Raw genomic sequence first — 25,511 nt, forward strand, 5'->3', positions numbered from 1 at the left:
GCCTCAGCCTCCTGAGTAGGTGGGATTGATTACAGGAGTGCGTCACTACCACCAGCTAATTTTTGTACTTTTACTAGAGACGGGGTTTCGCCATGTTGGCCAGGCTGGTCTCGAACTCCTGACCTCAGGTGATCTTCCCGCCTTGGTCTCCCAAAGTGCTGGGTCAGAATACTTTTTAATTTCCTTTTTTCTTCTTTGACACCTGGGTTATTTAAAAGTGTGTTATTTAGTTTCTAAATATTTGGAGATTTTCCAGAGATCCTTCTGTTGTTTCTAATTTAATTTCATGTTATCACAAAAATATTTTGCCTCATTTGAATCCTTTTAAACTCATCAAGACTTGTTTTATGGCCCATGATGTAGTCTATCTTGGTAACAATATTCAGTGTGCATTTGAAAAGAACATGTGTTTTGCTTTGTCGGGTAGGGTGTCATATAAATGTCTTGTCAAGGTGGTAGATAGTGTTGTTCTCATCTTCCCTATGCTTACTTATTTTCCATCTACGCGTTCTGTCAGTTATTGCGAAGGGTTATTGAAATCACCAGTTATAACTGTGAATTTATGTGTTTTTTTCTGTTGCAGTTTTTCAGTATTTTAAAGCTCTGTTCATTAGGTACATAAATATATGGAATTGTTGTGTCCTTTTTTTTTTTTGGAGACAGAGCCTTTCTCTGTCTCCCAGGCTGGAGGGCTGGAGTGCAGTGGTATGATTTCAGCTTACTGCAACCTCTGCCTCCTGGGTTCAAGTGATTCTCATGCCTCAGCCTCCCCAGTAGCTGGGATTACAAGCACGCATCACCATTGCCTGGCTAATTTTTTGTATTTTTAGTAGAGATGGGGTTTTGCCATGTTGCCCAGGCTGGGCTTGAACTTCTGAGCTCAGACAATCTGCCCACCTCGGCCTCCCAAAGTGCTGGGATTACAGGCATGAGCCACCGCGCCTGGCTGTTACGTCCTTTTGATGAATCGACTCTTTCATAAGTATAAATGACTCTTTTTATCCCTGGTAATGTCCTTTGTATAGAAATCTTTTTTTTTTCTTTTAAATAAGAAACAGAGTTTTGCTCCGTCAGGCTGGAGTGCAGTGGTGCAATTATAACTAACTGCAGTCTTGAACTCTTGGCCACAAGTTATCCTCCTGCCTTGGCCTCCCAAAGCCCTGGAATTACAGGCATGAGCCACCACACCCAGCCTATTTCTTACATTTTATTTGAGTATCTTTTAGTTGTTTCAGGTAGAAGTATAATCTGTTTCTCCATCGTGGTCAGAGCAGAAGTCTGAGAATATTTTTTAAATGCCCATTATTTAAGAACCATATTCGCAATGGTAACTTTTTCTTTTTGTTTGTATCAGTGATATTTAGAAGAATCTGATGAAGGTTATGGATCTTAGCCTCCCGCCTGCCAATCTACAGAGGCTTATGCATATAAAATTTTGGTTGCAATTTCATGGGATTTATAGGCTTGAAGTTTAATTCACTCCTACCTAGGAATTCTTGCTTTCCAACTCTCGTTGTATATTAGAATCACATGAGAGAGCTTGTGACAAAATATATTCTTCACCACATACCTGTGAAATCTGAATCTTTGATTAGTGGGACCCAGACTTTGTTTTTATTAATAAAACTCCCCAGGTAATTCTAATGTGCAGCCAAGATTAAAGACAAGTCTGTTTTAAAGTAGAGGATGACTTCTTCAAAAGGTTTCTCTTCCTTCCCTTTATTGGTAAGAATATTAGGGAGGGGTCATATAGGGAACCAGTTACTCTTTATACCCGGCCCAAGTAGCACCAGTTACTTTAAAAAAATTACCAGTTCCACTTTCAGACTTTGTCTTGGTAAACCGTGTTTGGACTTTTAACAAGAGTGCATACAGAAGTTAAAATAAATCTTTTTCAGTTTTGTTTCATAATTTGCTTTAACAAAATGCAAAATATTAGAATATCTCTATTGTAAACAAAAGGCAGCTAGCTGTATGTCAATTAACATGGACCTCAGAGTCCAAGAGCCTGTTATAAGAAATAAGGCTATAAGTAAATAGGAATTTTAATTTTCCAAATCACTGGGTGTTTTTTTTTTTAATGTGATGTGCTTTGTTACAGGTTTTATGCTGTGTCAAATATATGTATATGTGTGTATATATATATGACTTTAATTATTGGTAATTCATACTAAAAAATGTACCTCATATTGCCTTCAGTGAGCTACAGTGTGTTTAGCTGTTTTTTAAAATGCCAGAAAGCAGTAAGGAAGAGAAAAACAGTACAGAACACTGTTAGTAATTGAGAGGTGTGGTGTAGCATGGACTGTATGACTCCAGCACTGATGGATTTCACATTGAGTCAGTTTTTAGATGTGTCAAATTATGTAATCCATGGAGTAGTCAGTTTGGAATGCTGACTGCTTTTATGCAAACTGATTCTTTTATATGAATTTCATAATGAAGAATTTGAACATCATGTCTATTTTGTATGTTAGACTTTTCAATTTCTGAATCTTCTAATGCTTCTTGAACTAATGATGAAGTTTTAAAGGATTAAATGATTCTGTATAAATCTAGTTTAAAGTATGTTTTTCCTTATTGTAACCAACTTTTCCTTACAGCTGTGAACTTCACAGAAGTTAATGAAGAAAACAAAAACGATCTCTTCCAGGAAGTGTTTTCTTCTATTGAAACTTTGGCATTTACCTTTGGAAATATGTAAGCAGATAACTGTCATTTAAAGCAACTGGTCTTAGGTGTCTTAGTGAGAGTATGTTTCATTATCCAGTAAGATACATGGGAAATGAAGTATTAAATGGTATTAAATATCACAACTTTGGAAAAACTACCTTCTGTATGGCCTTATTACTATATTCGAAGATATTTTTATAGCTATTTAGAAGCAACATCCATTTGCAAGTGACTGTGGTTTACGTGAACAGATTCCTAGGGGTTTATTTCTAAGGTTCTTATTTTTAAAAAATTATTTTAGATAACATGTTGAATGTAAACCCTGTCACAAAGAAGTGTAATGACTTGTCTTTCTTTTTTTAACCTCTCTGAATAGCCTTACAAACTTCCTTATGGGAGATGTAGGCAATGATTCATTATTGCGACTGCCTGTTTCTCGAGAAACTAAGGTAAGCTAAGTTTGTGTGAAAGCAAAGTCTTTAATGTTTTTAACCTCATATTTCAACTATTGCCTAATCTTAGGCCGGGGGTGGTGGCTCATACCTGTAATCCCAGCACTTTGGGAGGCCGAGATGGGTAGATTATCTGAGGTCAGGAGTTTGAGACCAGCCTGGCCAACATGGTGAAACCCCGTCTCTACTAATAATACAAAAATTAGCTGGGCATGGTGATGGGCACCTGTAATCCCAGCTACTCAGGAGGCTGAGGCAGGAGAATTGCTTGAACCCGGGAGGCGGAGGTTGCAGTGAGTCGAGATCACACCACTGCACTCCAGCCTAGGTGACAGAGTGAGACTCTGTCTCCAATAAAAAAGAAAAATTGCTATGAAATAACAGAATATGAGGAATGTATGGATAATATTTCTTTAAAGGTTTATGGTAACAATGTTTTTAATTGACTAAACATTTTTGCTGAATGCAAACAAAATACATTTAAAAAACTGCATCAGGGACCTATGTTGATCATTTTCTGTTAAGGATGATCAAATCTAAAAAGGATTTCAACAGATATTTGGGACCAGGTATAGTGACTCATGCCTATAGTCCCAGCACATTAAGAGGCCAAGGTGGGAGGATCACTTGAAGCTAGGAGTTCAAGACCATCCTGGTTAACGTGATTGAGACCCTGTTCCTACAAAAAATTAGCCAGGTGTAGTAGCACACACCTATAGTCCCAGCACTTTAAGAGGTCATGGTGAGAGGATCACTTGAGGACAGGAGTTCAGGACCAGCCTGGTTAACATGATTGAGGCCCTGTCCCTACAAAAAATTAGCCAGACATGGTGGCACAAGTCTGTAGTCCCAGCTACTTGAAAGGGAAGCTGAGAGGGGGGGGTTCACTTGAGCCCAGGAGTTCAAGGCTGCAGTGAGCTGTTATTGTGTCATTCCTCTCTAGCCAGTGCGACTCTGTCTCTAAAAAAACACAAAAAGACAAAAACAAAAAAAATCATAAATATTTGGAAATGTGCCAGGGACTTACATTATTATAAAAACTTCAGGTCCTTCTTAAAATTATATAAAAAAAAAAGACTCTTTAAGGCATTTGTTATATGTATTACAATATTACCAAAAATTATGACTGTTACTGAAGCCATCTATTGACAAATGAAGGAGAATGATGAAAGGTTGTAAGATGTTTAAATATTTTGCTATTATTCATGATTATTCCTAAATTTTATCTTTTCAAACTGTTGCTACTACTTCAGAAGATAACACATTTTATCTGTGTGGCAAGACACTGAACAATTTAAATTTTAGGTATGAATCATATTTCGTGTTTCTGTACCTCTATTGTGCATATATATTATACTAATTCTTAATGGGAAAAAATACTTCTTTCTTTTTTTTTCTTTTGTACTTTTTTTTGAAGGTTTTAATTTGTTTTAGAGATTGGAATAAAAAAGCTGTGATGATATATAATCCTAATAATAAAATTACTTTGATCAACGGTTTTGAAAAATACCCTTTAAAAATCATAGCTGCAGCCTGGGCACGGTGGCTCATACCTGTAATCTCAGTACTTTGGGAGGGCAAAGTGGGCAGATCACCTGAGGCCAGGAGTTCAAGACCAGCCTGGCCAACATGGCGAAACCCAGTCTCTACTAAAAATACAAATATTAGCCAGGAAGGGTGATGTGCATCTGTAGTCCCCGCTACTTGGGAGGCTGAGGTACGAGAATCACTTGAACCCTGAAGGTGGAAGTTGCAGTGAGCCAAGATCGTGGCACTGCACTCCACCCTGGGTGACAGAGTGAGACTCTGTCTCAAAAATACATAAATAAATAAATATATAAAAGTTGCTCTCTCTCTCTCTCTGTATATATATATGTATATATATATTTGCCTCATTTGAATATATATATTGCAACTATATATTATATATATAAAATATTAAATACATATATATTTTTTGAGACAGAGTGAGAACTCCTTCACCTGGGCTGGAGTGCAGCGGTGTGATCTCGGCTCACTGCAACCTCCATCTTCTGATTTCAAGCACTTCTTGTGCCGCAGCCTCCCAGGTAGCTGGGACCACAGACATGTGCTACCACACCTGGCTAATTTTTGTATTTTAGTAGAGATGGGGTTTCTCCATGTTGGCCAGGCTGGCCTCGAGCTCCTGACCTCAGGTGATCCGTCCACCTCAGCCTCCCAAAGTTCTGGGATTACAGGTGTGAGCCACCACACCTGGCCTGTTGCAATATGTTTAATAGTGGTTACTATGTACCATGCCCTGCGCTAGGCCTACATCATCTTAATTCTTAAAACGGTCTTTTGAAAGTAGTGTTCTTATCCCTCTTTTACGGAAGGACTTACAAAGTTAGTGAACTTAAAATATGTAGCCCAGTGTCATACAGGTAGTAATAGAGCTGGACTTCAGACCCAGGTCTCCTCGATCATTTTTGCATTGAATCCCTTTATACCCTGTATTGCCCAACTTAAATCAATTAAATTGTTTAAGATCTCAAAATTTTGGTAAATGATGTTTTCCAGCACAATGCAGTAAAGTAGCACGAGCCACATGTAGTTCTTTAAATTTAATTATGATAGTTAAATAAAATTAAAAATTCACTTCCTAGTCGCACTGGCCACTTATTAAATGTTCAAGTAGCTACATGGAGCTATTAGCTACTTTATTGGACAGTACAGATATAAAACACTTCCATCATCATAGAAAGTTTTGTGCTAAGCTATCTAATAGACTTTCAGAGACATGCTTATCATATAGTAAAATGATGAAAGATGACTGGAAGAGACAGATCTATGTGTTCTGTTTAGGTAGCAATATGTTTGCATTGCTTCTCTAACTTCTTGACTAATATTTTTGTTATCTGCAGAACTTAAAGTTTTGAATGGATTCATTAATGTTAACTAATGCTGTTAGTAACAATAGTGAGGTTGTTCATTCTTGGATCTTGGGAACTCCTGTTGTAAAAAGCTATGAAATTCTGATTAAGTGTTCTGGCACTTAAACAGACTTCGAAGGCCCTTTAAGTTTTAAATACTTGAAATTCTTTAGCAGGAATTATGTCAGAGTAACAAATTGGGGCAAAAAAATTCTGAAGCAAAGATTTGTGTTGTTCTCTAATTTTAAATTTATCTTTTTCCATGTTGTAAGTCATTTGAAAATGTTTCTGTGGAATCAGTGGACTCATCCAGTGAAAAAGGTAATGCTCAAGGTATTTATAACTTTTCACAAACTTCTTGTAGTTACTTTCTATAAATGTCCTGGATTAATCTCTTCTTGCTTAGTAACCTAGTGTATTCATTTTTAATGCAAAATGATATATAAAGTTTTACATATAAAGCTTAAGGGAAATAACCTGCTAGAATAGATAGATAATATGAGATATAGACTGATCAAGAATTGTGTAAAGCTTTTAACTTGATGAATAGTAGGAATATATTTTAAGATAAAAATACATTATAGTTTGAAACCATTTTAAGTTTAAACTCTGGCCTTTTAATTGTAAATTTGTCACTTGTATTTTTTTTAAAAACCAGTTTTTATTGACTAATATCTTAGGATCTGAGTGCTTCTTTGTTTAGAGTTATGATGTGATCACATTTAACATATACTTGCCTTGATATTTTTGTTTTCAGGAAATTTTTCCCCTTTGGAACTAGACAACGTGCTGTTAAAGAACACTGACTCTATCGAGCTGGCTTTGTCATATGCTAAAACTTGGTCAAAATATACTAAGAACATAGTTTCATGGGTTGAAAAAAAGCTTAACTTGGGTGAGTTGCCTTTTAAAGCATCTGATTTAGAGTATAATAATTAAATTGTTTCTAACTCATTTTTTACAGATTATGAGTAATAGAATTCCAAATTAGTACCTGTTTCATTATAATGAATAAAACCATTATCCAGAAAAGACTCTTCTTACACTAGATGTAATTATTGAATATTTGCTGTGGACCAACTACTAGACCTAGGGACATAAAGACAAATAGAATACTGTCTCTGCCTTCAAAGAAGTCATACTCTAGTGGGTAAAAAGAAATGCAGTCAGATAATATGGTCAGGAGATAATAGCAACAATAGATGTATGAGTAGAAAGCAATGGAAGCAGAGAAGAAACATTTTAATAGCTAATATTTCCCCAGTGTTTTACAGTTGTCAAAATGTTTTCATAGTCATTATCTTATTTACTTCTTATAAAAACTCTGAGAAGTAGGCAAGACAAGAATTGTTTTTCCTATTTTACAGCTGAGAGAGACAAGACAGGAGATTTCCTAAGGTCATATAGCAGATTTGCTTAAAGTCATATAGCATAACTGGAAAAATATAGAATCTACCCAAAGCCTGTGCTCTTTCTACTATAGTATTTGCTTATAATAGAGAATGCTAATCAGAATCACCTGAATAGTCTTGTAGAGGGTCAGTACACAAGCCTAGGTCCTATCCTTCAGAGAGGTGAAATGGAGGCAAATACATTCCGAAAGAGTTTCCCAGTTGATTCTGATGAGCACTCAGGATTAAGAAATGCTGCATTAAGAGCTGTACATGGTGGCTTACGCCTGTAATCCCAGCTATTCCTGCGGCTGAGGCTGAAAGATCACTTGAGCCTGGGAGTTCGAGACCAGCCTGGGCAACATAGTGAGACCATGTCTCTTTTTAAAAAAAAAAAAAAAGAAGAAGAAGAATAAAGAGGTATTGCTGTATTATATCTTGATACACACTAGTATTTGTGATCACTTCTTAATTGTGGAATTACTACAAGTAATTTTAGAGTATACAGGGGGAAAAATAAATTGATTTTACCTTCTGATACCCTCTTTGAACTTTTCAGAATTGGAGTCTACTAGAAATATGGTCAAATTGGCAGAGGCAACTAGAACTAACATTGGAATTCAGGTAAGTGTTCTGTGAACTTCGGGGGTTCTATAATAAGAAACTACTCATGAACTCCCAATAATTTGCAAAATCAGAATATTTCAGTTAATATGGGAAAGCACTTAAATGCTGATCTTTTTATTGACAAAATTATTTTAAGTTTAGATGGATGTCCATTATGAAAAAATCTAGAAAATATACTTTTTTTTTCATCTTAAAGACAGGGTCTCACTCTGTAACCCAGGCTGGAGTGCAGTGGCATGATCTCGGCTCACTGCAACCTGTCCCCCCAGGTTCAAGCGATCCTCCCACCGCAGCCTCCTGATGACCTGGGACTATAGGTGTCCACCTGGCTAATTTTTGCATGTTTTTGTAGAGATGGGGTTTCACCATGTTGCCTAGGACGGTCTCAAACTCCTGAGCTCAAGTAATCCACCCACCTTGGCCTCCCAGAGTGTTGGGATTACAGGCATGAGTCACTATTCCCAGCCAGAAATTTACAATTTTATACAAATACTGATTGTCTTGATAGCTACTACTTTTGCTAACCAGTTATATGATTAATTATAATTAATTTTCTTCTATATTTTTCTCATAGTCATGTTTATGACTAGTTATTTTTCTGGGGGCAAAGGTCTAAACTTAGTTTCCCTTTTTGAAGAAGGGTAGTGATGTGTTTGGAATTCTAGTCCCATTTCTATTGTAAAATTTACTTTTCAATTTTAAATTTTAGGAGTTCATGCCACTGCAGTCTCTGTTTACTAATGCTCTTCTTAATGATATAGAGAGCAGTCACCTTTTACAACAAACAATTGCAGCTCTCCAGGCTAACAAATTTGTGCAGGTAAAGATTAATTTATATGTATAATACATTTTTTTTTAAAACAATGGCATGCCATTAGAAAATTGCTTTTTTCTTTTTCCATTTTAAATACCCTTCACAGCCTCTACTTGGGAGGAAAAATGAAATGGAAAAACAAAGGAAAGAAATAAAAGAACTTTGGAAACAGGAGCAAAATAAAATGGTTAGTATTAAAATGGAGTTTCATGTACCTAATTGTGAACATTTAAAATAATCTGCAGTATATACTGACCTTCCTTGCTCTCATTTTTCTTAAATATATTTTAACTATCTTGCTAAATATGCTAAAGACACTTGTTCAGTAGGATTTCTTTCATATTCTGTGTTTAATACTCTTTTCGGTGTAGCTTGAAGCAGAGAATGCTCTCAAAAAGGCAAAATTATTATGCATGCAACGTCAAGATGAATATGAGAAAGCAAAGTCTTCCATGTTTCGTGCAGAAGAGGAGCATCTGTCTTCAAGTGGCGGATTAGCAAAAAATCTCAACAAGCAACTAGAAAAAAAGCGAAGATTGGAAGAGGAGGCTCTCCAAAAAGTAACAATCTTTTTCTTTTTTATTTGCAAGTTGAATTAGCAGTAATCTGCCAGGAGTTTGATGTCAAAGTTCTGCGTCTGCCAAGACTGCCTAGAAAGGCGTGTTAAAACGTGGCTAAGCCCATCCCCCAGAGTTTCTCATTCAGTAGGTCAACAGAGGGGCCCAGGCAGGTTACATTTTTTAACAGGCTCTCAGGTCGTGCTGATGCTGTTGGTGAGGATCCACATTTTGAGAACCACTATACCGAGACCTGAATTTTGGAGTTTGTGAAAGAATGTCTTAGAGAAGGCAGTAGTTTAATATATATTTTACTTGACAAGAAATTTCACCTTTTAGGCAAATGTGTGTGTATATATGTACTAATTCAGGCACCTGATAGCAAGGATAGGCAAAAGCTTTGTATTATTGATGAAATGTAATTTTATGAACAAATTCTGCAAGATTATATGGAATATAGTAAATATAAATATAAAATTCCTATTTCAAATAGAAGCAAATATTTTATATACAAGCAATGTACTAATTATAAATTGTACATGGCTGTCCATTAAAATCAAGTGCCTTTGAATCACTGACCAGAACAGATTAACTTTAGAAGTATTATTTTGAAAACAGAATATTTCAGAATTTTCAGTTATTTCAACTTAGCTTTACTATAGTAAATATTTGTTTAAAATATAAATTCTAGTGTTATTTTTTTTCTGTGATATTTATGAAGGTAGAAGAAGCAAATGAACTTTACAAAGTTTGTGTGACAAATGTTGAAGAAAGAAGAAATGATCTAGAAAATACCAAAAGAGAAATTTTAACACAACTCCGGACACTTGTTTTCCAGTGTGATCTTACCCTTAAAGCTGTAAGTAATTTTTCTTCAATATTTTGAAGGCAAGAAGAAAAGACCATCAGGCAAAGCTTGGTGGCTCACACCTGTAATCCCAGCACTTTGGGAGGCTGAGGTGGGAGGATCACTTGAGCCCAAAAGTTTGAGGTTACAGTGAGCTATGATTATGATTACCCACTCTAGAGTGGGTGATCAAGAAAGAGAGAAGGAAGGAAAGAAGGGAGGGAGGAAGGAAAGGAGGGATGGAAAAGAAAGAGAGAAGTCTCTGTATCTGCAGAAGGGGAAGGTATGCCTGATAAGTTACAATTCTTATGGGATCTAGATTCTGAGATTAATGAAATGTGTTGAGTTTGCAAATTGATTTTCAGTTTTTCATAGTGATATACAGTTGAATTTCTTTTGATCTGCCTTTCCCCATGTTCTCTGGATTGATGATTTGTTTGGTTAAAATTGAAAGCTGAGTTTAAAATTGCCTCTAAGCCACCAGTTTTCTTGGCTTTGCTGACATAATTGATTTGACCCTTGAAGCTTCTGCCAGTGCTCTGAGATATATTCTTCAGAATTGGAGTAAATTAAATATTAAAATTGAACCAAATTATTTGTTTGGAGACAAAGCATTCTGCCCTGAAGTATTTTTATTTACTCTTTAAAATGTTTTTCGTAAAATTAATTACATGCAAAACCTTTTTTTCATGTATAGTCCACAAGTTTTAACAGTTACAGATTTAAGTACCACCACAATCAGGATTCAGAACAATACTATCACTTAAAAATGATTCCTTCATGCTACTTATTTTGTAGTCCAACTCTGTGCCCACTCCTAACCCTTGGCAAGTACTGATCTGTTCTCTGCCTTATTAGTTTGGTCTTTTCCAGATTGTCATATAAATGAAATCATATAGTATATAACTTTTTGACTGGTTTATTTTACTCAGCATAATGCCTTTGAGATTCATCAGTGTTATGCATGTATCAATAGTTTGTTTCTTTTTATTGCAGAATTCCATTGTATGACTGTGCTACAGTATTTATCCATTCACTAGTTGGACATTTGTGTTGTTACCAGTTTGGGGTGATTATGAGTAGAGCTACAGAATATTTTCTTATACATTCTTGTTGAACATAAGTTTTCTTGTTTCTCAAGTCAATACCAGGAGTGAGATTACTGGCTGGTGTGCTAAATGTATAGTTACCTTTATAAGAAACTGCCAAACTGTTTTCCAGAGTGGCTATAATATTTTTCATTCTAACCAGCAGTATATGAGAGTTTTAGTTGTTCTGTGTCCTTGACATGTATCAGTCATTGTTTTTAAATGTTAGCTGTTCCAATAGTTGTGTTATCTAATTGTGGCTTTAATTTGTGTTTCTAAAAATGATGAACAATATTGAGCATCTTTTCAAAGGCTTATTGACAATCTATGTTTTAGCTATTTTAAAAATTGAGTTGTTTATTTTCTTATTGTTGAGCTTGCATATATTTTCTCTCATTCTGGAGCTTCTCGTTTTATTCTTTTAGCAGTGTCTTTTGGGGAGCAAGAGGTTTTAATTTTGTTGGAATCCGATTTATCAGTTTTTTCTTTTATGGGTCATGCTTTTGGTTATATCTAAGAGTGCTTCACCTAACCCAAGATCATAAAGATTTGTCCTGTGATTTCTACTAAAATTTCAATAGTTTTACATATAGATACATGATCCATTTGGGGTTAATTTTTGTGTAAGGTTTAAGGTACAGGTTGAGGTTCATTTTTAGCTTATGGATGTTATAATAAAATTATACCCACAGGATTTTACTTTATCAGAGTGACACAAAGAGACAAAGAGGTCAGTGCCATTGAAAGAAAAACTTAGGATTTAAATTTCCCAAGAGAAGGGGACACGTCATTCCACACAGGGCCACAAGGGAAATACCAGGTTTGGCAAGCATAAGCAGGGATGAAAGAAAGCTGAGTAGAGTTTTTATTCGGGTTTCCTCAGGAAAGGCAAGGTAAACTGTTTAGGATTGGCTAGTATGAATTTCCATGGACTTTGGAGCATAGGGATGGTCTCTAGTTGTTTGGTACCTGGCCCCGGGGTGATTTAGGACAGAGAAAATAATTGGCTTTGTGTGTAAGAGTTAGAGAAGGAGGTGGCTGGATCTATAGACTTGAGACTTGTTGCTTTGCACATGAAAGCTGTGATCCTAGCTGTGCCCTTGGCTATCTTTAGGAATTAGCTAGCCCAGGGAGAGTCAGTCTCTCACTGGCCAGCATGCTTTTTAAGATGTCAAAACTGCATAAAATACAGAAAATAAAAAACATGGTAAATGCAGATATCCACTTGTCTTGATACCATTTGTTGAAAATACTATGCCATTTTCATTAAATTGCCTCTGCATTTTGGTAAAAATCAGTTGACCACATTTGTAGGTATCTACTTCTGTATTTTCTGTTTTGTTGCACTGAAGTACTTGCTGTCTTTTTTTTTTTTAAATACTTCAAGTTGTAGGATACATGTGCACAACGTGCAGGTTTGTCACATAGGTATACATGTGCCCTGTTGGTTTGCTGCACCCATCAACTCATCATTTACATTAGATATTTCTCCTAACGCTATCCTTCCCCCAGTGCCCAGCGCCCCGACAGGCCCCAGTGTGTGATGTTCCCCGCCCTGTGTCCAAGTGATCTCATTGTTCAGTTCCCGTCTATGATTGAGAGCATGCAGTGTTTGATTCTCGCTGTCCTTTTTATAAAGCCCCAGTGTCTTGGTTATTTTTGCTTTACAGCAAGTCTTAAAATCAGGTGCATAGTGTGGGTCTTCCAGCTTTATTCTTTTATAGAATTGTTTGAGTATTTAAGGTCCTTTGACCTTCCATAAAAATGTTAGAATCAGCTTGTCCATATCTCCAAAAAACTCTTGCCAACATTTTGGTTGGAATTGATATTAAATTTTAGATCAGACTGGGGAGCATTGACTGTATATGTAGCATCTTAGCAATATAAAGTTGCCAACACATGAACATATTATGTCTCTCCAACTACTTAGGTCTTTTATTTAAAAAAAAGATCAGCATTTTGTAGTTTTCAACATACCTTTAATAAGTTGTGTTAGATTTAATCCTATATATGTGTGTGTTTATTTGGGGGGGCTATTGTGAATGGTCTGTATGTACACATAAGTGTATATGTATAGATTTCCTTTATTTAAAATTCCCATCGTTAGTTGGTTTGGGGGGTTTTTTGTTTGTTTTTGTTTTTTGAGACAGGGTTTTACTCTATCACTCAGGCTAGAGTGCAGTGGCGTGATCATAGCTCACTGCAGCCTCACCCTCCTGGGCTCAGGCAATCCTCAGCCTCCCAGGTAGCTAAGACTACACGTGCATGCCACCATGCCCAGCTAATTTTTGTATTTTTTGTAGAGACTGGGTTTTGCCATGTTTGCCCAGCCTGGTGTCGAATTCCTGGGCTCAAGGAATCCACCCACCTTGGCTCCCCAGAGTGCTGGGATTACAGGCGTGAGCCACCGTGGCTGTCTGTTTTAATTGTTAATATTTAGAAATATACTCAATATTTTGTATGTTGGTTTTATATTTTGCAGCCTTGCTAAACTCAGCTTTTTGTAGATCCTTTGGGATTCTGTACATAGAAAATTATGTTACCTGCAAATAGGGACAGTTTTATATCTTCCTTTCCAATCTGTATTCCTTTTATTTCTTTTTCTTATTGTCCTAACTAAGGCTTCTAGTACACTGTTAAATAGGGGTGGTGAGAGAAGACATCCTGGCCTAATTGTCCATCTTAAGGGAAAAGCACTCAGTTTTTCATCATACAATATGGTGATAGCTGTAGGTTCTTTGAAGATGCCTTTTATCTGGTTAAGAAATTTCTTTTTTCTAGTTTGCTGAGAGTTTTATCATGGATAAAGGTTAGATTTTATCAAATGTTTTTCTGCATTATTTGATACATGTAGTTTTGTTTTAGCCTGTAAATATAGTGGATTACGTTAATATATGAGTGTGGACCTAGCTTTGCATCCCTGGAATAAGCCCCTCTTGGCCATGAGGAATTGTTTTCTTTTATATATTGCTGGATTCAGTTTGCTACTTTGTTGAGTATTTTTTCTTTTTCTCTCAGTGAAAGATTGATATGTCTAAAAAAACTGTTTTTGTTTGGTTTTGAAAGTGTCAGGGTGATTCTGGCTTCATAAAATGAATTGGGAAGTGCTTCCTCCTATTTTGTTTTCTGGAAAAGATTGTTTCAAATTTGTGTTATTTCTTCTTTAAAAGTTTGATGACATTCCTCCGGTGAAAGTGTCTAGGCTTGGGATTTTCTCTTTTGGAAGATTTTTTTTTACTACATATTCAGTGTATTTTCATATAGGCCTATTCAAGTTAATTATTTCTTGTTAGATGATTTTTGGTAGCTTGTGGCTTTCATGGAATTGGTCCTTTTTATCTAGGTTGTTGAATTTATGTGCATAGTGTGTCTTGTAGTATTCTCTTACCTTTTAATATCTCAGTGGGCTGTAGTAATAACCTCTCTTTCATCACCGATACTGGTAATTTGCATCTTTTTTCTCTTTCTCTCTCTTTGGTCAGTCTGGCAAGAGGTTTATAAGTCTTACTATCTTTTTAAAAAAGAAATAGCATTTAGTTTCATCAGTTTTTCTTTTTCTTCGTTTTACTGATTTCTGCATTTTATTCTTTATTTCTACTTTCTTTGGGTTTATCTTGCTTTTTTTAAAAAGTTTCTTAAAGCACAAGCCTATGTTGTTTATTGAGACCTTCCTGTGCTTTTCTGATACATTTAATTCTTTAAATTTTCCTCTTTAAGCATGGCTTATGTATATCCCACAACTTTTGAAATTTGTATTTTCATTTATATTCAGTTCAAAATATTTTCTAATTTCCCTTGAGACTTCATATTTGATCTGTGGATAATGTAGAAGTCTGTTGTTTAATTTCCAAGTATTTGAGGATTTTCTGGATATCTTCCTGATACTGATTTTTAGTTTAATTATATTATGGTGGGAGAAATACTGGTTATGATTACATTTCTCTTAAATTTGTTATGTAGTTTATTTTATGACTCAGGATGTGAGTCATGAACAAGCAGAAATCAATAAAAAGAAATCAATAAAATTTAAAAAGAAAAATAGGGAAAAATCAAAACTAAAAGCTGTTTCTTTGAAAAGATCAGTGATTAATTTTCCATGTGTACACTTGAAAAGCATGTGTGTTCTGTTGACTGGAGTGTTTTATAAATATCAATTGGTTCCTGATGTTTTAAGATGTAATTTATTTCTTCTGTATTCTTGATGATTTACCTTTTGCTACTCTTATCAATTACTGAGAAAGGAGTTTTGAAGTCTCCAACATATTGTGTGTTTTTAGTTCTATCAGTTTTTGTTTTATGTATTTTGAAGCTCCATTGCTTACACAGTAACAATTATTATATGATCTTGGTATATTGATCCTTTTATCCCTAGAAATGTGTCTCTTTTTATACTGATTAATTCCCCTGCTTTTTATTCTACTTTATTTAATATTGATATGTTATTCCAGTTTTCTTTCAATTATTTTGAGTGTAGCATGTCTTTTATCATTCTTTTAATTTTATCATATTTAAAGTGAGTTTCTTATATAGCTTATAGAGAGCATATACTTCTATCTTGATTTTTTTTTTTAAATCTATTTTGGCACTATCTTATAAGTGGAGTGTTTAGACCATTTATATTTAAGGTAAATATATGTTCAGATTTAGTTTTATCATTTTATTTCTTTTTTGTTTATGCCTTATGATATTTTCCTTAATCTATTTCCCTTTTGCTGCCTTCTTTTGGATGAATTGATAATTTTCTAGACATATATTTTAATTTGTCTACTGGGTTTTTTATTATGTATCTTCATATACCTTTTTTAAAAACTTGGTTGCACACATCTGTGTTATTACGAAGCTATAGTAGCTCAGGTTATATTCCTAACTTCTAAATGTTTTCTGAAGAAAACATTGTGAAGGAAAAAATAGTGTGGATACTCATAACACCTCCCCTGGCACCACTGTCATAAATTGAATATTGCTTGCAATGTCTTGGATTCACTGTCAATTGAATATTGGGTTGCCTGGCCCATGGGTCCAATCACCAGAATGGTTTTCTTCCCCTTTGTTCTTATAAAATGAGAAAAAAGTTTAATAAATGAGCCAAAACTGAGATTTTGTTTGGTAGAACTCTTTCCCTTCCCTTCTCTTGTTCTAATGACTGGTGTCTTTTTCAAGAGAATATAGCAGTTACAAACCACTCCTGGCCAGCTTCCAGTTAGGAAATTGAATTTTTATCTTTTTATATAACCCGAGAAAATCTCCCTCTAATTATCATTTAGAAACTTGCATTGCCTTGATAACCACAATGGTTGCATGTAGACTTCTATTATTACTTTTTACTTTTGTCTGCATTTACTCTCAGTGAAGCTAAATGTAAAACTACATCGCTTGACCAGTGAAAAAATGTGTTTGGTTGTTTATGTCATATAGAGTCAACCAGTTAAGCAGCATATATCAAAACATAATGGTTTTTGAGATCATTTAACATTGTAAATTCTCATTAGAACCTCACAATCTTGGTTGAATCTTTGGTTTTTATCTGTTTAAGACTTGATTGAACTGAGTTGCTATGGACTGTTTATCACCCCCTGCAAAATTAGCATGTTGAGTTCCTAATCCCCAGTGTGATGATGTGATGATATTTGAAGGGTGGGGCCTTTGGGAGGTGACTAGGTGGAGCCCTCATGACCCTTCCCCTTCTATCATGTGAGGACACAGAGAGAAAAGAACAATCTACGCATCAGGAATTGAGGCCCACACCAGACCCTGAATCTGATAGTACCTTGGTCTTGATCTCTCAATCTCTACAACTGTGAGAAATAAATCTTTGTTAAGTCACTCTGTCTATGGTATTTTTGTTGTAGCAGCCTGATGTGACTAAGAACATACAGATGTAGTAGTACATATATGGATTCTGTCATATATGAAAATGGATATTGTGTCATTAAGATACAAAATAAGCATTCTGGTAAAAAAAAATTATCTCTTTCATGGAACAGAAATAGAAGTTCTAAGATTACTAGTTACCTGAAAAAGTAGTAATGAACTGTGAAAAACTGTTGAAGAAGCCGAGCATTTAATGTGGCTTCCAGAGTTATATGAAAATGCTAGATGCATTAAAACATATACTAGGACAATTCAGCCTAAAATAGATTATTCTATAAATAGCCAAGTTTACAAAAATGATTGCACACTTATCTATATTTATACATACACTTAATTTTTTTACAGTCTACTTAGAACTAGTTTTTTACCACTTCAAGTGGAACACAGAAGCATCACCACCGTAGAAGTTCCTTTACCTAATCTGGGTTGTATTTGATATATGTAAATTACATCCATATACGTTGAAAACCTCACCAGACTCTCATAATTTTTTTTTTAAAAGTCATGCATATTATAAAGAGGTTAAGAGGAAAAAAGTAGTCTATTATTTACTATTTCTATTCATTCTTCTTGTATTCTAGTGGTTCCATCTTTCCTCTGGTAACACTTTGTCTACAGAACTTCCTTTACCACTATTTTATAGCAGGTCTGCTGGTAATAGATTCACTTGGTTGTGTTTCATATGAGAATGTCTTTATTTCATCTTCATTTCTGAAGGACACTTTCACTGGATATAGAATTCTAAATACAGAAATCAGTTCTTTAACTGCTTTAAAAATATTGTTCCACTGCCTTATGGCATCCATAGTTTCTCATGAGATACCAGTAATCATTTGAATTATCATTCCCCAATTGTGGCATGTGTTTTTCTTTGGCTGTTTTTGTGGGATTTTTTTTGTCTTTGGTTTTTATCTGTTTAAGATGTATCTAGACCTGGTTTTTGCTGTTTTTCCTGTTTTGGATTGGTTGAACTTCTTGAATCTACAAGTTTGACTCTTGAAAAATTTGAGAAGTTTTCAACTATTGTTTCTTCAATTTTTTTTTTTTTTGGTAGTATTCTTTTTCCTCTTTCTCTGACACACAGTGACTCAAACACTAGAGCTTTTGTTAATTTTCCGCAGTTCTGGAGGTCCTCTATTTTTTCCCCAAAGCTTTTTCCTCTTGATTGTTTATAGTGTTCTGTTGATCTGTCTTCAGGTTCACAGTCTCTTTTCCTTTGGGTATCCCCATTCTCCCATACAGTTCGTCCAGTAAATTTTTTGTTCTGGATATTTTATTTTTCAGCAATAAGTTTTCCTTTTGTTTCTTTATATCTTACATTTCTTTGCTGAGACTTCTTCTGTTTTTCCATGTTTCAAGATTGTTTGCTCTACTTTTTTGAAACCTTTGTAATAGTTGTTTTAGAGTTTTCATCTGATCATCCCAAATCTGAGCCATATCAGGGTTGGTGTCTTCTTATTGTCTTTTGTCTTGCGAGTTGTTGAGATTTTCCCGGTTCTTTGTATGACAAGTAATTTTGAATGATATCCTAGACATTTTCACTATTACTTTATTGACTCTGGGTCCTGTTTATAACTTATATTGAACATTAATTTTTTTTTTCAATTTTAGCAGCCATTTGATACAGTTAGGTTCATTTTCCAGCTTCTGCATGACTCCGTTCCCAATCTTCTGGCTGGGTACTTAGGTCTGCCTATTCTGCTCTTCTCCAGGGCCAAGTGTGGGGAGGATAAAGAGAAAAAAGTAACAGAACTTTCAGACCCCTCTCACTCTAGGCTACAGTTCGTCTGGTCATAAACGAGGATTTCCATCAGAGTTTTGGCATCTCTGCAGCTGCTACTACCATCATTCCTGCTCCCACAGGATTGTGTCTTAGGGATTTGGACTTGCTTGGGGTCTGGGGCAGGAGAGAAAATAAATATACAAAAGAAACCAGGGAGTTTTCTGCTACTGTTTTAGTTACATCTCTCATCACCCCTCCCCGCTTTTGTTCCTTGGCCCAGAAAGGACCTCTCTTGGAGCTCCTTCTGTCTGCACTCAGTTTGTACTTTGAGAATTGGGTAGGAGCTGAGCATGGGCTGGAAAAGAGGGCAGGAGTAGACCTATCACTGGATTGGTCATACCTTGAATTGTAGTTTATTTCCATTTACTTTTCAGAGTCTTGATTTGTGCATTCTGTTCAGATTTTTAGGTGAATTCAGTGGGAGACGGGGGAGTTAGCTTACTGCATCTGAACCAGAAAACTTCCTTAAAATGTTTTTGAGTATTTAAAATTGTATCTCATTTATTTTCCAAATTTTGATTAATTAATATATTATTTACTTAAAGAATCATGAAAGGATTTAAAAGAATTATAAAATCTGGCCGGGCGCGGTGGCTCACGCCTGTAATCCCAGCACTTTGGGAGGCCGAAGCGGGTGGATCACGAGGTCAGGAGATTGAGACCACGGTGAAACCCCGTCTCTACTAAAAATACAAAAAATTAGCCAGGCATGGTGGCGGGCGCCTGTAGTCCCAGCTACTCCGGAGGCTGAGGCAGGAGAATGGCGTGAACCCGGGAGGCGGAGCTTGCAGTGAGCCGAGATCGCGCCACTGCACTCCAGCCTGGGCGACAGAGCGAGACTCCGTCAGAAAAAAAAAAAAAAGAAAGAATTATAAAATCCAGGATTTGAAATTACCTTAGAAGTCATTTAGGCCATTTACCTTTGACAAATTCTCTTCACCTCAAACAATAGCTAATGATAGCTAAGATTGACTGCGTACCTGCCAATGTATTAAGCTCATGGTCTACATTAATTCATTTAATTCTCACAAAGATCCTATCAAGTTTTTAGCTCCATTTTACTGATGAGAAAATTAAAGTTTAGAAAGCCTTCTCAAGATGCGGTCCTTTGACCAGTCATATTGCCATTACTTTGAGAGCCTATGAGGAATGCAGAATCTTGGATTTCAACACAGATCCTTAGAACCATAATCTGCATTTGGACAAGATCCCCAAGGTGATTCATTTGCACATTAACTTTTTCAATGCACTGGTTTAAATAAGTTATAAATAACTTGATGAAGGTCACCTACCATGCAAGTTACCTTTAGGATCAAGAGATTAAGCAGTTTACCTTTAGCTGGAGAATGCTCTAATATACCAGTTGCTAGAATTAAACTGTACCTTATGCAGTTTGAATTTTCTTTGTTTCTTGAAGGAGTTAGGGCACAAATAAGCTATTTATTCTGTTATCTGTACTTTTCAAATACTATTTATGCAGAGTCAAGTATCCTTAGGGAAATGCCTGTCTACGTTGAAAAGGACTTAGAGGCTAATTATCCTATCATCTGGTATTTCAAGAGAGATGAAGAGGAAACATGGCAGTCTTTGAAATGACGTTAAGTTCATCGAAATTTAGCATTTATTCAGATTGCTTCCCTTAAATACCTTCCCCACAAAGAAGCCAGAGTGTCATTTTAAAGAATAAATCAGATCGTGTTATAGCTTTGTGTAAAATGCTCCACCAGCTTCCTGTTGCACTTAAATTCAGACACCTTGCCATAGTTTAGACGACGACTTCTTTTTTTAGCTTTTATCTTAAACCAGAGCTCCAGCTCTTTCCATATGCTTCAACCATATTGACCTTTCATCTGTTTCTTGAGCATGCATGACAAGCTCTTTCCCATTCACATTTGCACTACCTCCTCCTTTCGTTTGGATTGATCTCCGTGAAGCTTTTCTTACGTCAGCCCACAGTTCAAATGTTACCTCCTCAGAGAGGTATGCCTTCCCTAATTTACCATGTTGGAAATACCCTTTCACAAACACGTACCTGGTCATACTGCATAATTTGACATTCTTATATAGTATTTATAGCATTTTTCAGTACCAGAAAGTATTTTATTTACATAATTTGTTGCTTCTCTCGCATACCACCCTCAGGAGAACGTAAAGGTCCATGGGGGTCAGTATCTCATCGGTTTGCTGTAATATACCCAAAGCCTAGGTTTTTGTGAACATCAGATTAGCGTATTCATGTAAGACTCTTGAGAATGGGTATGACATATTGTACACATTTGTCAGCTGCTGCTATTGTTGTTAGTACAAGTGATGATAGTGATAATATATTTAGGCATTTGTGAAACTTGATGAAATAATGTATTTTGAATAGATTCAAGGTAATATCTAATTATAAGAACTGAGTACTGTAGTTAAGCATTTCTATTTTTATAGGATTGAAAAAGTGAAAACAGTCTAAATAACAGTTCTTTGATTGGAAGTGTTTTCCCCATGTTTTTCTCTGAAGAGTTTAGGCAGTTGTGATCAGACCATCAGGATATGGAGATGAGGATCCTCAGAAACACATCCATCTCCTAAAATTATGATCCAGTTGGGGCATGGAGTTTTGAAGTTACTTTTGAACTTTTCAGCTAAAAGCCAGTTTTGCTGGAAATGATTGCTCCTAGATATTAGATTCAAACTACTTTTCTCCCTAATCTAGACATTATGCAAAATCAGGCATCATAGTATGTTCAGAGTGATATTCAGTGTTGTATGCTTCACTGTATGGCATTTTTATTGGTACAGTCATTGAAATAAATGTATGTTTGTATAGCATTCTGTATGTCATGAGTTACTCTGCCTTTTGTCTCTGTGTCCATAGGTAACAGTTAACCTCTTCCACATGCAGCATCTTCAGGCTGCTTCCCTTGCAGACAGTTTACAGTCTCTCTGTGATAGTGCCAAACTCTATGACCCAGGCCAAGAGTACAGTGAATTTGTCAAGGCCACAAATTCAACTGAAGAAGAAAAAGTTGATGGGTGAGAATTAATGTACAGGCAAAATTATTTCAAAATATAAAACACTTAATTGTTAAGTTTCTGTCTAGTACAAGGAGGTGTCTTTTCTAACTGACAAAATTAACTTTAAAAATTTCTGGGTTCTTTAAATATTATTTTATGGTATCGAAGTAGATATATTTAAAGAATAGATGTAATTCACTAACAGTAAGCCTTTCCATTTTGACACAGACTTCTTTTATTTAAGAATTAAAAATCCTTTGGGAATGGCATATGATGGCCATACATGTTTTGAAGGTCCACAAAATTTAACCTATGTTTTTCACAGAGGTCATGCTAGAAAAGTTTAGCCATGACATGAATTATTAACTATGCTTTTGCTACTCACTTCCCATGTTTTCAGAGTAATAAGCACAAATAATTAAAAAGTATTTACATCTCCTATAAGAAGCTGAACCATGTAGTATGGTTTGTTTTTAATATTTAGTTTAATTCTTCCGTGATTGTTAAATTAATAGATTTTTCTAAACATAGAATGAAATAGATTGATTATTAGTTATTCTTTGGAGTGTTGAGTTTTGTTTTTTGTCATTGTTGTTGTTTCAGAAATGTAAATAAACATTTAAATAGTTCCCAAACTTCAGGATTTGGACCTGCCAACTCTTTAGAGGATGTTGTACGCCTTCCTGACAGTTCTAATAAAATTGAAGAGGACAGATGCTCTAACAGTGCAGATATAACAGGTAGTTTTCCACACTAAAGAGAGTGCTAATTTATAAAAGGTCAGATTGTTTGAATGTGATTGTTAAATTAATTGGTGCTCTGGAACTTAAAAATCAGGCCTTAGACTGTAAATTTATGAGATCTTATTCACAGTTGTTACCATGGTGCCTGTCTTAACGTTGATAACTGGTTATTGTTAAAGAAATTTGAATTGTCTCACTTGATAGAATGTCAGTATTTTACCTTATGAAATCCATCTGTAGCCAAGTTTTGACTTTATTCTTTTTATTAAAGGTCCTTCCTTTATAAGATCATGGACATTTGGGATGTTTAGTGACTCTGAGAGTACTGGAGGGAGCAGCGAATCTAGATCTCTGGATTCAGAATCTATAAGTCCAGGTACATCTATATTTAAATATAGAAGTCTAGCGATGAAAACTCATTGAAAGATCAGTCCTTTTTTAGGTATTTTTTAACTACCTTGTTTTTATAGTGAACTTTCACACATAATAGAGAGGAAAGTGTACAGTTTAAAAAATAGTTTTTAAAAACCCCTCATATATTCGCCACCCAGCCTAAGAAATAGATCATTATCAGTATATTAGAAGCCCCCTGTGTACACCTCCTTGGTAACATTGCCCTATCTCCCACCAAGATAAACCATTATCCTGAAGTGTTTTAAAAACATTCCCTAGCTATTTTAAATGTTTCTAGTACCTATATCTGGTGAAGTTTTGCTCTCTTCTGAATGTTATACAAATTGAATTACGCTATTGTGACTTCATTCATGTATTTTTCTTTAAGATCTATGTGAATGTAGGTAGCCATCTTTATTTTCACTGCTGTATATTCTGTGAATATAACTATCATCTTTTGGACTGTTTGGTACTTAATTGCTATAGTAAACAATGTCATTTTGCTATTTCTGTGCCTGCAACTATTTATTCTTGTTATTTTTTTACAAATGTGCTTTAAGATACTTTAATATAGATTATTTCATGATCCCCAGAGAGAAATAGAGTAAGCGATTTGAATTCTCCCTTAGTGGCTTCTAAGAGAGTAACTTGCCTAGGTTATACAGCTAGCGGGAGAAGAAGGTAGCAATTGAACCCATGAGATTCTTACATACAACATTCTTTCTTTACACCTCTACCAAAGACTGCTTCAGGCCCGTTCTTTCTGGCAACGTTTCTTTCTTCTAGGATCTTAATAGATTATAGGATTTAAGCCATCTCAGATTCCAAGGCCTTTTTCTTCTTTTACATATTGCAGAAATTTTACTCATTTAGATAAATCTCTTATATTTAAAGTTAGGAAACTATTTTCATGCAGCACTGGGTCTGTAGGCTGATTATCACCTGCCACTTTGCTGCCTTCTTTAAAACTAGCACTGTTCAAGGAACATTCTGGAAGTGTGAGCCTAATATTGAGCTGAATATTTGTAATTAGCTTTGTAACAACAAACTGGTTCTAGGTAGCTCCAGAAATTATGACCCAATCTAGAGCAAGCCCCAAATTATTTAGGATCCCATAAGACTTCATGTGGTAAAGGCAAAATTTTAGAAACCACATCACCTGATAAATGGGTGAAAACCTGGGAATGCCTTGCCTGGGAAAAAGGAAAATTGGAGACCTGTCAGCTGTCCTCAAATACTGGAAGTGAAAAGGGATTAAAGTTAGAGTGCTTGTTTCCTCCATTTGGGAAAAATATGACCAAGGCTGGGATTTATAGGGAGGCAGATTTCTGTTCAGTAATATAAGAAATGCATTTTACAATTAGAATAGTTATAAAATGGAGCAATACAACCTTGTGATTTATCAGTCATTGGGGGCACATTCAAAGTGAAAACTAGATAGCTACCTTTAAGCATATGGTGAAGAAAAATCCTTTGTTGAAGAGAATGTTCTTTGAAATCATTTGTAAAGGCTTTTCTAACTCTGAATTTGAAACTTTTAAGGCCTTATGTTAAGGTGAATTCTTCCACTTAGATATAGGCCTGTGCAGAGGGAGTAAATAAACCTCATTCCCAGTTGAGCTGCTTCCAAACATGCTTTGATACATATGGCAGTGTCCTTTGTTGACATAGCTTGTATCCTGTGGTCTCAGCTACCTGCCAGTATCACTGGGCTGTTGTTCCTGGTTCCCAGTTGGCAGTCTTGCCAGTAACATAAATGTGATGTTACTGTTGGGTTGTTATATTCAAAGATTTTTGTATATTGTAGAAAGCTTTTGGTTTAATTGTATACATTTATAACTTAATTCAGCAAACATTTAATGACAACTTTACTGTTGTGCCAGCTACTCTGTCACATATTAGGTATTATACATGAATGGAAAATATCAGCTATACTTGTGGAGTTTACAATCTCTAATACTTACCATCAGAAGTTGGCAGTAAAGTGTTATTGGACTACGTGAGCCTCAGTTTTAAATTTGTTTGGGAAAGTCAGACTTGGTTAAATTTCTTTTTGTTCCCAGGAATGAGTATCAAAATTCTCTGTTACCCAGAGTATGAGAATAGAAGCAAATTTTTACATTGAAGCTAATAAAATAGTATGACATCTGTTATTTCAAAAGTGTTGTCATTTCCTGTTTCAAAGATTCTACAATGAATGTCCAGGTAATTGTATCCACAATTTTCTTCTAGGAGACTTTCATCGAAAACTTCCACGAACACCATCCAGTGGAACTATGTCCTCTGCAGATGATCTAGATGAAAGAGAGCCACCTTCCCCTTCAGAAACTGGTATTGTATTTACCTGAATTAAGTCCCACTAAACCAGCTCAATC

At 35.5% G+C, this 25,511-nt stretch overlaps 1 protein-coding gene across 2 annotated transcripts in view; it reads left to right on the forward strand.

The window, feature by feature from the left end:
- ARHGAP29 (Rho GTPase activating protein 29) overlaps positions 1-25,511 on the forward strand; it is a 68,192-nt gene that overhangs the window by 25,137 nt on the left and 17,544 nt on the right. The window contains exons 4-16 of one of the 2 annotated variants that reach the window (XM_032155318.2): positions 2,604-2,700; positions 3,050-3,122; positions 6,292-6,340; positions 6,777-6,914; positions 7,970-8,034; positions 8,747-8,857; positions 8,958-9,038; positions 9,223-9,411; positions 10,130-10,267; positions 21,861-22,018; positions 22,604-22,740; positions 23,015-23,119; positions 25,369-25,467. In XM_032155318.2, coding sequence (XP_032011209.1) covers positions 2,604-2,700; positions 3,050-3,122; positions 6,292-6,340; positions 6,777-6,914; positions 7,970-8,034; positions 8,747-8,857; positions 8,958-9,038; positions 9,223-9,411; positions 10,130-10,267; positions 21,861-22,018; positions 22,604-22,740; positions 23,015-23,119; positions 25,369-25,467 — 1,440 coding nt within the window. Of the gene's footprint in view, positions 1-2,603; positions 2,701-3,049; positions 3,123-6,291; positions 6,353-6,776; positions 6,915-7,969; positions 8,035-8,746; positions 8,858-8,957; positions 9,039-9,222; positions 9,412-10,129; positions 10,268-21,860; positions 22,019-22,603; positions 22,741-23,014; positions 23,120-25,368; positions 25,468-25,511 lie in introns of both variants that reach the window. The other variant, XM_032155317.2, reaches the window with a different exon arrangement.

Source organism: Hylobates moloch, unplaced genomic scaffold (genome assembly GCF_009828535.3).
Source record: "Hylobates moloch isolate HMO894 unplaced genomic scaffold, HMol_V3 SCAFFOLD_5, whole genome shotgun sequence".
Lineage (NCBI taxonomy): Eukaryota > Metazoa > Chordata > Mammalia > Primates > Hylobatidae > Hylobates > Hylobates moloch.